The 14,206-nt window shown below is 48.0% G+C and overlaps 1 protein-coding gene across 2 annotated transcripts; it reads left to right on the top strand.

Moving 5' to 3' along the window:
* Positions 1-1,093: 1,093 nt before the first annotated feature.
* cryba4 (crystallin, beta A4) lies at positions 1,094-12,234 on the top strand. 2 transcript variants are annotated; one of them, XM_055655389.1, is made up of 6 exons: positions 1,094-1,624; positions 2,856-2,922; positions 7,438-7,556; positions 9,485-9,626; positions 10,274-10,416; positions 12,005-12,234. In XM_055655389.1, the coding sequence occupies exons 2-6, from the start codon at positions 2,887-2,889 to the stop codon at positions 12,150-12,152; spliced, it is 588 nt and encodes a 195-aa protein (XP_055511364.1). In that variant the 5' UTR covers positions 1,094-1,624; positions 2,856-2,886; the 3' UTR covers positions 12,153-12,234. The 2 variants fall into 2 exon arrangements, with proteins under 2 accessions (XP_055511364.1, XP_055511365.1); XM_055655390.1 differs by lacking the exon at positions 1,094-1,624 and having other exon boundaries at positions 1,723-2,922.
* The last annotated feature ends 1,972 nt before the right edge of the window (positions 12,235-14,206 follow it).

Below are 14,206 nucleotides of genomic sequence, written 5' to 3'. Positions count from 1 at the left end.
AGACAGTAGTTCAGGACCGCTCTCTGGTTGTGGTAGGATGGTTCAGTTGCCTGATAACAGCGGGGAAGAAACTGTCCCTGAATCTGGAGGTGTGCGTTAATTGCATAATTAATTCATTCATTGTTTGATTAATTTATGATACCTTACTGTCACATATACTTAGGGTACCAGAGGACATACAGTCGCCTCAGAATTAAAGGACGTTACTTTAGGAAGGAGATGAGGAGGAATTTCTCGAATCAGACTGTGGTAAAGACAGCAAAGTCTGATCAAGGATAGTCCGAGGGTCAAAGTCCAAGTCAAGTTTACTTGTCACGTGCACCCGAAGGTGCAGTGAAATCAAAGAGGTAGATAGCAGACAATAGGTGCAGGAGTAGGCCATTCGGCCCTTCGAGCCAGCACCGCCATTCAATGTGATCATGGCTGATCAGCACTGCTCTCTAGTTGTGGTGGGATGGTTCAACAAAAGCTTTTCACTGTACCTCGGCACACGTGGCAATAAACAATGAACTAAACTAAAAAGGATTGATAAGTGTGATTTTCAAAGAAGGAACTGCAGATGCTGAAAAATCGAAGGTAGACAAAAAATGCTGCAGAAACTCAGCGGGTGCAGCAGCATCTATGGAGCGAAGGAAATGGGCAACGTTTCGGGCCGAAACCCTTTTTCAGACTCATGTAGGATGGGGGGGGTGGGGGGGGGGTGAGGGAGAAGAAAGGCGAAAGGAAGAGGAGGAGCCCGAGGGCTGAGAAGGAGAGGAGACAGCAAGGGCTACCGGAAATTGGAGAAGTCAATGTTTATTGGAGAAGTCAAAGTGTGAGACTGGACTCAGAGTTATTAGGCATCAGTTACAAATAGGCCTGGTCTCCTTCCCTTGAAGAAAGCAAGACTATGAGCAATGTGTCGGAAGGAACTGCAGGTGCGGGTTTACACAGAAGATAGACACAAAATACTGGAGTAACTCAGCGGGCCAGGCAGCATCTCTGGAGAGAAGGAATGGGTAACGTTTCAGGTCGAGACCTAGAGCTAGATAGGGCTCTGAAAAATAGCGGAGTCAGGGGATATGGGGATAAGGCAGGAACAGGTACTGATTGGGGATGATCAGCCATGATCACATTGGCTCGAAGGGCCGAATGGCCTACTCCTGCACCTATTCTCTATTGTCTATTGTTTCGGGTCCAGACCCTTCTTCAGCTTGAAATCTTCGGTTTCAACCAGCATCTGGCCTGAAGAAGGGTCTCGACCCGAAACGTCACCCACTCCTTCTCTCCAGAGATGCTGCCTGTCCCGCTGAGTTACTCCAGCTCTTTGAGCCTGTCTTCCTGCGTAACATTCCTGGGTCAAAGAGTTGAATCCAATGTTATTTCAACTGATGTGATGTGCATGCAGTTTCCTTCACTCCTGCCCTCTGTTCTCTATAGATCGGGGGACATTAGCCTATATTGTCGTGAACACAATGAGCCCCTCGGTGAACCCACCCTCCCCTCCTCCCTCGTGCTGAGCTAGGGAGTTTGAAGAATACACATCTCAGCAAATGACCAGCCGTGGAAATTGCTCGCTATAAAAACCCAGGGAGGGAACGCAAACCGTTCCCTGGGCTGTACTTCACACTGTACGTTCACTAAGGTGAGTGAGACATTGTGTTTCTGTGTCATCGTGAAGGATGAGGAGGAGGGGGTGGGGGGGGAGACCTCATTGAAACGCGGCAGAACAGTGAAAGGCTTGGACGGAGTGGATGTGGGAGAGGATGTTTCCACTGGTGGGAGAGTCCAGGACCAGAGGGCGCAGCCTCAGAATTAAAGGACGTTCCTTCAGGAAGGAGTTGAGGAGGAATTTCTTTCGTCAGAGGGTGGAGAATCTGTGGAATTCTTTGCCACAGAAGGCTGTGGAGGCCAAATCAGTGGATATGTTTTAAGGCAGAGATAGATAGATTCTTGATTAGTACGGGTGTCCGAGGTTGTGGGGAGAAGGCAGGAGAATGGGATTCGGAGGGAGAGATAGATCAGCCATGATTGAATGGCGGAGTAGACTCGATGGGCCGAATGGCCCAATTCTGCTCCTATCACTTATGACCTAATGATATCAGGAGAGCTACTCAATCTCAGGAACTAAAGTGCAGAGGGACAGAAGGGATTAGAACTAAATAAAAGTTGTCCTTTCAAAAGATGAGAGTGGATTTTTTAGTTTTCAGTTTAGCTGATACTGGCGCATAGTGGTGCAGCTGTAGAATCTATCTATGTTCTCCAGGGATGCTACCTGACCCGCTGAGTTACTCCAGCACTTTGTGTCTTTTTTGTTGTTGCAAACCAGCACCTGCGATTCCCGGTTTCTACCCTGCAGGGGTCCGTGCCACGCAGCGGCAGAGACTCGCGTTCGATCCTGACCGCAGGTGCTGTCTGCACGGAGTTTGCACGTTCTCCCGCTGAGTTTCTCCAGCACTTTTGTCTACCCTGGTTTGTTACTTGTGGGCGGAGCACCAAGGCAAATTCCTTGTATGTGAATACTTGGCCAATAAACTTACTTACTTACTTATTTACTTAGGTGTACATGGAGGTGTACATGTAAATCATCCCTAGATGCTGTTAGTGTGCGGGGATCGCTGGTCGGCGCGGACTCGGTGGGCCGAAGGGCCTGTTTCTGCGCGCTGTCTCTCTAAAAACTAACCTGAACTAAACTAAAGATAGACACAAATAGCTGGAGTAACTCAGCAGGACTGGCAGCATCTCTGAAGTAAACTACAAGGTGGTAAGATCAAAGCCACCTTTCTACACGGTAAGAATTAGCGACTCAATTAGAGGCAAACATGACATTGTCAGCAGTGTGTTTATTCTTGTCCGTTTTTACTTTTAATCCCTAGGGCTGAATCAAAAACATAATCTGAATTGAAGATGTCTCATTGCACTAAACTCTCCAGTCACTGGAAGGTGAGTAGAATGAGTGGTGAATAAGTGAATTCATTTGACCTTGGTGTGCCTGTTATAGAAACATAGAATCATAGAAAATAGTTAGGCCATTCGGCCCTTTGAGCCAGCACCGCCATTCAACATGATCATGGCTGATCATCTAAAATCAGTGCCCCGTTCCTGCTTTTTTCCCCATATCCCTAGAGTCCTTTAGCTCCAAGAGCTAAATCTAACTCTCTCTTGAAAACATCCAGTGAATTGGCCTCCACTGCCGTCTGTGGCAGAGAATTGCACAGATTCACAACTCTCTGGGTGAAGAAGTCTTTCCTCATCTCAGTCCTAAATAGCCTCCCCCTTAATCTTAAGAAAGAACTGCAGATGCTGGAAAAATCGAAGGTAGACAAAAATGCTGGAGAAACTCAGCGGGTCTCGACCCGAAACGTCGCCTATTCCTTCTCTCCATAGATGCTGCCTCACCCGCTGAGTTTATCCAGCATTTCTGTCTACCTGCCCCTTATTCTTAAACTGTGTTACCCCAGGTTCTGGACTCGCCCAACATGGGGAACATTTTTCCTGCGTCCAATCCTTTAAGAATTGTATATGTTTCTATACTAGATCCAACACAACATCAGGGCAGTGTTAAATGATGCAGCACATTCCATCCCATTGAGGCTCTGGGGACCTTGATAGCTAAACCCTCCACTGACGTAAAGACCTCACTTGTTACGGTTTTTTAGCCTGGAATAGATTTTGTGAAACATACTACAAAAAAAAGTTGAGCTAACACAATTATTGTCGTGGTAATGCACTGACCTTGACGGAACTGCAGATGCTGGTTTAAACCGAAGATAGACACAAAAAGCTGGAGTAACTCAGCGGGACAGGCAGCATCTCTGGAGAGAAGAAATGGGTGACGTTTTGGGTCGAGACCCTCGAGACAGGTTAGGGATAAGGGAAACAAGAGATATACACAATAGACAATAGACAATAGACAATAGACAATAGGTGCAGGAGTAGGCCATTCGGCCCTTCGAGCCAGCACCGCCATTCAATGTGATCATGGCTGATCATCCACAATCAGTACCCCGTTCCTGCCTTCTCCCTATATCCCCTGATTCCGCTATCTTTAAGAGCCCTATCTAGCTCTCTCTTGAAAGTATCCAGAGAACTGGCCTCCACCGCCCTCTGCGGGAGAGAATTCCACAGACTCACAAATCTCTGTGAGAAAAAAATGTTTCCTCATCTCCGTTCTGTGTAGCTTACCCCTTATTCTTAAACTGTGTGGCCCCTGGTTCTGGACTCCCCCAACATCAGGAACATGTTTCCTGCCTCCAGCGTGTCCAAACCCTTAACAATCTTATATGTTTCAATATGGTGATGTAGAGAGATAAAGAACAATGAATGAAAGATGTGCAAAATAGTAAGGATGATAAAGGAAAGAGGCCATTGTTGGCTGTTTGTTGGGTGAGAACGAGAAGCTGGTGCAACTTGAGTGGGGGAGGGATGGAGAGAGAGAGGGGGAATGCCGGGGCTACCTGAAGTTAGAGAAATCAATATTCATACCACTGGGCTGTAAGCTGCCCAAATACAAGATGCTGTTCCTCCAATTTGCGTTTAGCCTCACTCTGGCAATGGAGGAGACCCGAGGACAGAAAGGTCGGTGTGGGAATGGGAAGGAGAATTAAAGGGTCGGGCAACCGGGAGATCAGGTTGGTTCGGGCGGGCTGAGCGAAGGTGTTCGGCGAAACGATCGCCCAGTCTGCGTTTGGTCTCGCCGATGTATAAGAGTCGACATCTTGAATAACGGATACAGTAGATGAGGTTGGAGGAGGTGCAAGTTAACCTGAAAGGACTGTCCGGGTCCCTGGGCAGAGTCGAGCGGGGAGGTATAGGGACAGGTGTTGCATCTTCTGTGGTTGCAGGGGAAGGGACCTGGGGAGGGGGTGGTTGGGGTGGGAAGGGATGAGTTAACCAGGGAGTTTGAGGGAACGGTCTCTGCGGAAGGCGGAAAGGGATGGGAAAAATGTGGCCAGTGGTGGGATCCTGTTGGAGGTGGCGGAAATTCTGGAGGATTATGTGTTGTATGCGACGGCTGATGGGGTGGAAGGTAAGGACTAGGGGGACTCTGTCTCTGTTGCGACTAGGGGGAGGGGGAGCAAGGGCGGAGCTGCGGGGTACCGAGGAGACACAGTCTACGATGGGAGAGGGGAACCCCCGTTCCCCAAAGAATGAGGACATCTCGGGTGTTCTAGTATGGAACCCCTCATCTTTGGCGCATATGCGGTGTAGACAGAGGAACTGGGAGTAGAGGATACTGTCTTTGCAGGAAGCAGGGTGGGAAGAAGTGTAGTCAAGATAGTTGTGGGAGTCAGTGGGTTTGTAATAGACGTCAGTCAATAGTCTATTTCTTGTGATGGAGACTGTGAGATCAAGAATGGGGAGGGAGGTGTCAGAGATAAATACATTTATCCAAGTAAAATTTGAGTGCAGGATGAAAATTGAAGTTGATGATGTCCCCGAGTTCTTTTTTTTTATTTATTTTTTTTATTTTATTTTTATTAGCAGTACAGTAAATCACATTAATACATCGCATATATCTTATTACATTATGTTGTACCACTTCATTTTTTGAGCTTTAAAAGAGAAAGAAATAAAAGAAGTAAGAAAAGTAAGCAAGAATCGTGAAGGTGCAGGAAAGTGTTGGGAGAAAAGAACCCCTTAGGGAAGGAATTAGAGAAGGAAGCAAAGAAAATAATTAAGACCCTAGAAAGAAAAGAAAAAAAAGGAAAAAAGGAAAATCAGTCGCTCTATTGTAACACAAAACTCCGCAAAAAAGGATATACCAACCATATGTTTTTATTAAAAATGTATTTTATACTCCCCGTTACCTGGTCCTGGTAGCCTTTATATTTTAACTTATTATTGCACCTTAGCTTGTAATAGTTCCATAAATGCAGACCACGTCTTTTGGAAGTGATCTGCTTTACCTGCTAGGAGGAGTCTCATCTCTTCCAAGTGTAATGTTTCGAACACGTTTGAAATCCACATTTTTGTTGTTGGTATTGGAGCATTTTTCCAAAATTTAAGTATAAGCTTTTTTCCGATTATTATCCCTGAGTTCTGCATGATTGGTCACCTCGATCATGATTGCAACTCAAACTGTTGCCATGGCAACTTAGTTTAGTTTAGTTTAGTTTAGTTTAGTTTAGTTTAGAGATACAGGGCGGAAACAGGCCCTTCGGCCCACCGAGTCCGCGCCAACCATTAAAACACTATCCTGCATACACATCGGTGACAATTTTACATTTACACCAAGCCAATGAACCTATATACCCGTACATCTTTGGAGTGTGGGAGGAAACTGGGGATCTCGGAGAAAACCCCTCGCAGGTCACGGGGAGAACGTGCAAACTCCGTGCAGACAGCGCCCTTGGTCGGGATCGAACCCCGGGTCTCCGGCGCTGTGGGGCAGCAACTCCACCGTGCCGCCCAGCTGTTATGGTTTATTTTAGTCTCAAAGAGAATTCGTGAACGAGACAAATAATAAGGTGGAGCGAACACAGTGGTTGACTTATTGTAGTGGTAATGAGTTGACCTTGACCAGGATTGCGATTTAAACCCTTGCCATGGCAACCGGGGAGTGTAAGTTAATTAAATAATCTGTAATAGAAATTCTTCATCGGCAATGGTGACCATGAAATTGCCAGATTCGCAAAGAAAAAACATCTAGTTAAGTTTTGTTTAGGTTTAGAGATACTGTGCGGAAACAGGCCCTTCGGCCCACCGAGTCCGTGCCGACCAGCGATCCCCGCACACTTGCACTACCCTACACACACTGGGGATAATTATACATTTGTATCAACCTTTTATACCAACCAATTATACATTTATACCAACCTACAAACCTTTACGTCTTTGGACGTGTGGGAGGAAATGGGAGATCTCGGAGAAAACCCACGCAGGTCACGGGGAGAACGTGCAAACTCCATACAGACAGCACCCGTAGTCGGGATCGAACCCAGGTCTCTGACGCAGTGAGGCAGCAACTCTACCGCTGCGCCACCGTGCCGCCCAAGACTGGCCCCAGTAACTTATTCCCGACGGTATTAAGATTTAAGATTAAGAATTAGGGGTCGGGCCATTTAGGACTGAGGTGAGGAAAACTGTTTCCACCCAGAGAGTTTTGAATCTGTGGAATTTTCTGCCACAGAAGGCAGCGGAGGCCAATTCACTGGATGTTTTAAAGAGAGAGTTAGATACAGCTCTTAGGGCTAACGGAATCGAGGGATATGGGGAGAAAGCAGGAACGGGGTACTGATTTAGGATGATCAGCCATGATCATATTGGATGGAGGTGCTGGCTCGAAGGGCCGAATGGCCTACTCCTGCACCTATTTTCTATGTTTCTATGGTTCTATGGTATGAGTGAAATGTGTGTGTGGTGATGGTGATGGTGATGCTGGCTGCCTTGTTTGAGGCAGTGCCTCCTGTCGATCCCGCGAAGGTTGTCTCTCACGTGCATCCCGTTCTCCTGTAGATCGTGATTTGGGATGAGGAGTGTTTCCAGGGCCGGCGGCATGAATACACCGCGGAGTGCTACAACACCATGGAGTTTGGATTCGAGACCGTGCGCTCCATGAAGGTGGAGAGCGGAGCGTGAGTATCCGGGAACGGCCGGGAATGTCGGGAACGCCGGGAATGGAACTAAATTTAAAGTAGCTCTTTCTTCCCCATAACCCTTTCTGGCTTAAGCCCTCCCTTCACCACCTCCACAGTTTAAATCCCATTTGGAATATTTTGGAGGACCAAGAACCAAGAAACCCGGAGCGCTCCAACCTGGAATTATTCGAATCACCATACTGATACGATACGCTATGATACCATATAACATATAACCATATAACAATTACAGCACGGAAACAGGCCATCTCGGCCCTACAAGTCCATGCCGAACAACTTTTTTCCCTTAGTCCCACCTGCCTGCACTCATACCATAACCCTCCATTCCCTTCTCATCCATATGCCTATCCAATTTATTTTTAAATGATACCAACGAACCTGCCGCCACCACTTCCACTGGGAGCTCATTCCACACCGCTACCACTCTCTGCGTAAAGAAGTTCCCCCTCATATTACCCCTAAACTTCTGTCCCTTAATTCTGAAGTCATGTCCTCTTGTTTGAATCTTCCCTATTCTCAAAGGGAAAAGCTTGTCCACATCAACTCTGTCAACCTCTCATCATTTTAAAGACCTCTATCAAGTCCCCCCTTAACCTTCTGCGCTCCAGAGAATAAAGACCTAACTTATTCAACCTATCTCTGTAACTTAGTTGTTGAAACCCAGGCAACATTCTAGTAAATCTCCTCTGTACTCTCTCTATTTTGTTGACATCCTTCCTATAATTGGGCGACCAAAATTGTACACCATACTCCAGATTTGGTCTCACCAATGCCTTGTACAATTTTAACATTACATCCCAGCTTCTATACTCAATGCTCTGATTTATAAAGGCTAGCATACCAAAAGCTTTCTTTACCACCCTATCTATATGAGATTCCACCTTCAAGGGACTATGCACGGTTATTCCCAGATCTCTCTGTTCAACTGTATTCTTCAATTCCCTACCATTTACCATGTACGTCCTATTTTGATTTGTCCTGCCAAGGTGTAGCACCTCACATTTATCACGAATCACGATACGAATCACCATAACAACCATATACGATATAATACGATACGATAGGACTTTATTTATCCCAGGAGGGAAATTGATCTGTGAACAGTCAATACTTATTTACTTACTGCCTATTATGCCTCCTGTAGTGTCGATTCCTTCAGTTGCTGTTTCCGTAACGTGTGTGTTTTACGAGGCAGGGTTGTTGGCCCTGTGCTCAACCCCCAACCTGGAGGACCAGTGGATCACTCCTCGTCTCGCCTCCACCCTTCGACCTGTCCAGCATGGGAGACCCTAACAGGAGACGAATCTCCATCTGGCATAGCTCTAGGGGTCACTGAGACACACAAGCTCCCCGACCACGACAAGGTTGCAATCCAACGAGGAGCAACAGTCAATAGACAATAGACAACAGGTGCAAGAGTAGGCCATTCGACCCTTAGTGACAACACCGCCATTCACTGGCTAATCATCCACAATCAGTACCCCGTATCCCCTGACTCCGCTATCTTTAAGAGCCGACCCCTTATTCTTAAACTGTGACCCCTGGTTCTGGACTCCCCCAACATCGAGGTGTGCGTTAATTAGTTCATTATTGTCCAAGGGTACCAGTGGACACAGCCTCAGAATTAAAGAATGGTCTTTTAGGAAGGAGATGAGGAGGAATTTCTTTAGTCAGAGGACGGTGAATCTGTGGAATTCTTTGCCACCGAAGGCTGTGGAGGCCACAAGTCAATGGATATATTTAAGGCAGAGATAGATAGATTCTTGATTAGTACCAGTGTCAAACGCTATGGGGAGAAGGCAGGAGAATGGGGTTAGGAGGAGGGAGAGATAGATCAGCCATGATTGAATGGCGGAGTAGACCTGATGGGCCGAATGGTTGAGGGTTTTGTGCTTCCTCCGCAGCTGGGTGGGGTACGAGCACTCGGGCTTCCAGGGCCAGCAGTTTGTGTTGGAGAGAGGGGAGTACCCTCGATGGGAGAGCTGGAGTGGCAGCAATTCATACCACACCGAGCGGCTGACCTCCTTCAGGCCCATCGCCTGTGCGGTGAGTATTTCCACCAACACGCAGCCACTGCATCGCTCTGGACCACAAGAAACCACAGCGCCAGAGACCCCGGTTCGATCCTGACCACGGGCGCTGTCTGTACGGAGTTTGCATGTTCTCCCTGTGACCGCGTGGGTTTTCTCCGGGTGCTCCGGTTTCATCTCGCACTCCAGGTTCGTAGATTAATTGGCTTGATAAAATTGTGTATTACCCCTAGTGTGTGTAGGATAGTGTTAGTGTGAGGGGGTGATTGCTGGTCGGGTTGGACTCGGTACAATCGAGCCATCCACAGTGCCCTTCAGGCCCTTCGGCCCATCGAGTCTGCACCGACCAGCGATCCCGACACACTAACACTATTCTACACACACTGGAGAGAATTTACATTTGCACTGAGCCAATTAACCTACGAACCTGCACGTCTTTGGAGTCTGGGTGGGAACCGGAGATCTCGGAGAAAACCCACGCAGGGGAGAACGTGCAAACTCCGTAGAGACAGCACCCGTAGTGGGGATCGAACCCGGGTCTCTGGCGCTGCACGTGAGGTGGCGACTACCACTGCGCCACCATGTCGCCCGGGGTTGAAGTGACCGTCGGCATTCCGTGTCGCCCGGACTCGGTTGATTTGTTCCGCTTGTTCCCCTGCGCAGAATCACCGGGAGTGCAGGATGACCATGTTCGAGAGGGATAACTTCCTGGGCAGGAAGGGGGAACTGAGTGATGACTATCCCTCCCTCCAGGCCATGGGCTGGTGCAACAATGAAGTGGGATCCTTCCGTGTCCACTCAGGCGCGTAAGTATTGCCCGATAACCTCCCCAGAAAACGCACGCGGACCCCAGCCTGTTCCTCCACTCGACCCAAACTCCAGTCAAAGCCTCCATAGAAACATAGAAACATAGACAATAGGTGCAGGAGTAGGCCATTTGGCCCTTCCAGCCTGCACCGCCATTCAATATGATCATGGCTGATCAACCAACTCAGTATCCCGTACCTGCCTTCTCTCCATACCCCCTGATCCCCTTAGCCACAAGGGCCACATCTAACTGCCTCTTAAATATAGCCAATGAACTGTGGCCTCAACTGCCTTCTGCGGCAGAGAGTTCCAGAGATTCACCACTCTCTGTGTGAAAAAAGTTCTTCTCATCTCGGTTTTAAAAGATTTCCCCCTTATCCTTAAGCTGTGACCCCTTGTCCTGGACTTCCCCAACATCGGGAGCAATCTTCCTGCATCTAGCCTGTCCAACCCCTTAAGAATTTTGTAAGTTTCTATAAGATCCCCTCTCAATCTCCTAAATTCTAGAGAGTATAAACCAAGTCTATCCAGTCTTTCTTCATAAAACAGTCCTGACATCCCAGGAATCAGTCTGGTGAACCTTCTCTGCACTCCCTCTATGGCAATAATGTCCTTCCTCAGATTTGGAGACCAAAACTGTACGCAATACTCCAGGTGTGGTCTCACCAAGACCCTGTACAACTGCAGTAGAACCTCCCTGCTCCTATACTCAAATCCAGTGAGTCACAGAGTGCTACAGCGTGGAAACTTGCCCACACCGACTATCATGTCCCAGCTACACTAGTCCCACCTGCCCGCGTCCGGCCCATATCCCTCCAAACCTGTCCTATCCATGTACCTGTCTAACTGCTTCTTAAACGTTGGGATAGTCCCAGCCTCAACTACCTCCTCCGGCAGCTCGTTCCGTACACCCACCAACCTCTGTGTGTAAAAGTTACCCCCCAGATTCCTATTAAACTTTCACTTTAGACTTTACACTTCTAGAGGAATATGGGCCAAACGCTGGCAAGTGTAGATGAGTCTGAAGAAGGGTTTCGGGCCGAAATGTTGCCTATTTCCTTCGCTCCATAGATGCTGCTGCACCCGCTGAGTTTCTCCAGCTTTTTTGTGTACCTGTAGGTGGGACATGTTGGTCGGTGTGTGCAAGTTGGGCCGAATTGCCTGTTTCCATCCTGTGTGACCCTATACAGTGCGGACACAGGCTCTTCGGCCCACCGAGTGAATGCTGGCCAGCGATCACCCCGTACATTAGCACTATCCTACACGCACTGGGGACGATTTACAATTTTACCAAAGCCGACAAACCCGCACATGTTTGGAATGTGGGAGGAAACCGGAGCTCCCGGAGAAAACCCACGCAGGTCGCGGGGAGAACGTACAAACTCCGTACAGACGGCACCCGAGGTCGGGATCGAACCGGGGTCTCCGGGGCTGCAAACGCTGTAAGGCAGCAACTCTACCGCTGCGCCATCTGTGGTGGCTGGGGTCTGGGTCTAAGTCCGTGCCATAGAGACTATTGGATGTGGATGCTTGTGATGTGCGACCTTCAGTAACCACTTGCCTTGCCCCTCCCTCGGCTCGCTCTAGGTGGGTTTGTTACCAGTACCCCGGCTACCGTGGCTTCCAGTTCATCATGGAGTGTGACCGTCATGGCGGGGAGTACAAGCACTGGCGAGAGTGGGGGTCCCACGCCCACACCTTCCAGATCCAATCCATCCGCAGGGTCCAACAGTAGCGAAGACCACCCCCACCACCTGGCTACATTTTAACCTTCAATGCAACAGGAAGACGACAAAACAAATAAAGTTTCCTTTGTTTAATAAGTATCTGGTCTTATTGAAGTAGTGTCGAAACCCAACGTGGACAAGTGTGCTCCTTACTTCACATGTACTTTCAGTTTAACTTTAAGTTGAGGGCTTAAGTTTAGGGTTTATGTTATATAGACAATAGGTGCAGGAGTCGGCCATTCAGATTCAGATTCAGATTCAGATTCAATTTTAATTGTCATTGTCAGTGTACAGTACAGAGACAACGAAATGCATTTAGCATCTCCCTGGAAGAGCGACATAGCAAACGATTTGAATAAATAATAATAAGTGTCCGGGGGGGGGGTGATTGGCAGTCACCGAGGTACGTTGTTGAGTAGAGTGACAGCCGCCGGAAAGAAGCTGTTCCTCGACCTGCTGGTTCGGCAACGGAGAGACCTGTAGCGCCTCCCGGATGGTAGGAGGGTAAACAGTCCATGGTTGGGGTGAGAGCAGTCCTTGGCGATGCTGAGCGCCCTCCACAGACAGCGCTTGCTTTGGACAGACTCAATGGACTCATTCGGCCCTTCGAGCCAGCACCGCCATTCAATGTGATCATGGCTGATCATCCCCAATCAGTATCCCGTTCCTGCCTTCTCCCCATATCCCCTGACTCCGCTATCTTTAAGAGCCACATCTAGGTCTCTCTTGAAAGCATCCTGAGAACCTGCCTCCACCGCCCTGTGAGGCAGAGAATTCCACAGACTCGCCACTCTCTGTGAGAAGAAGTGTTTCCTCGTCTCCGTTCTAAATGGCTTACCCCTTATTCTTGTCCCCTTGCTGAACGAAGAAAGTTATTCAGAAAATCCGGACACATAAAATGGGCGTTGCAGGAAATGACTGGCACCTCCCTTTCTCCGTAACCCCATCCAGCCCCGAGTGCCTTTGTAGAACAATGCTCCATGAACAGAGATGTAACTTCATATCATAGAGTCTTACAGTGTGGAAACAGGCCCTTCAGCCCAACTTGCCAATAGCAGCCAACATATCCCAGCTACTCCAGTCCCACCAGCCTGCATTTGGCCCATATCCCTCCAAACCTGTCCTATCCATGTACCTGACTAAATGGGGTTTTTTAAACATTTTGATAGTCCCAGCCTCAACTACCTCCTCCGGCAGCTCGTTCCGTACACCCACCGCCCTTTGTGTGTAAAAGCTACTCTTCAGGCTCCTATTAAATCTTTCCCCTCATCTTAAACATAGAAACATAGAAAATAGGTGCAGGAATAGGTCATTCGGCCCTTCGAGCCTACACCGCCATTCAATATGATCATCCAACTCAGTATCCTGTACCTGTCTTCTCTCCATACCCTCTGATCCCTTTAGCCACAAGGGCCACACTAACTCCCTCTTAAATATAGTCAATTAACTGGCCTCAACTACCTTCTGTGGCAAGAATTCCACAGATTCACCACTCTCTGTGTGAAAAATGTTTTTCTCATCTCGGTCCTAAAAGATTTCCTCCTTATCCTTAAACTGTGACCCCTTGTTCTGGACTTCCCCAACATCGGGAACAATCTTCCTGCATCTAGCCTATCCAACCCCTTAAGAATTTTGTAAGTTTCTATAAGTTCCCCCCTCAATCTTCTAAATTCTAGCGAGTACAAACCGAGTCTATCCAGTCTTTCTTCATATGAAAGTCCTGACATCCCAGGAATCAGTCTGGAGAACCTTCTCTGTACTCCCTCTATGGCAAGAAACCTATGTCCTCTGGTCCTCGATTCCCCTACTCTGGGCAAGAGGCTCTGTGCATCTACCCGATCAATTCCTCTCATAGCTTTGTAAGGTTAAAACCTTGTCTCTTGTGTGTGTTGTGTCAGGACTGTCTTATGAAGAAAGACTGGATAAACTTGGTTTATACTCTCTAGAATTTAGGAGATTGAGAGGGGATCTTATAGAAACTTACAAAATTCTTAAGGGGTTGGACAGGCTAGATGCAGGAAGATTGTTCCCGATGTTAGGGAAGTCCAGGACAAGGGGTCAC

The sequence above is a fragment of the Leucoraja erinacea genome, chromosome 25 (genome assembly GCF_028641065.1).
Source record: "Leucoraja erinacea ecotype New England chromosome 25, Leri_hhj_1, whole genome shotgun sequence".
NCBI lineage: Eukaryota > Metazoa > Chordata > Chondrichthyes > Rajiformes > Rajidae > Leucoraja > Leucoraja erinaceus.
The sequence above is the reverse complement of the archived record's forward strand: the minus strand, read 5'-3'. Positions and strand labels throughout refer to the sequence as shown.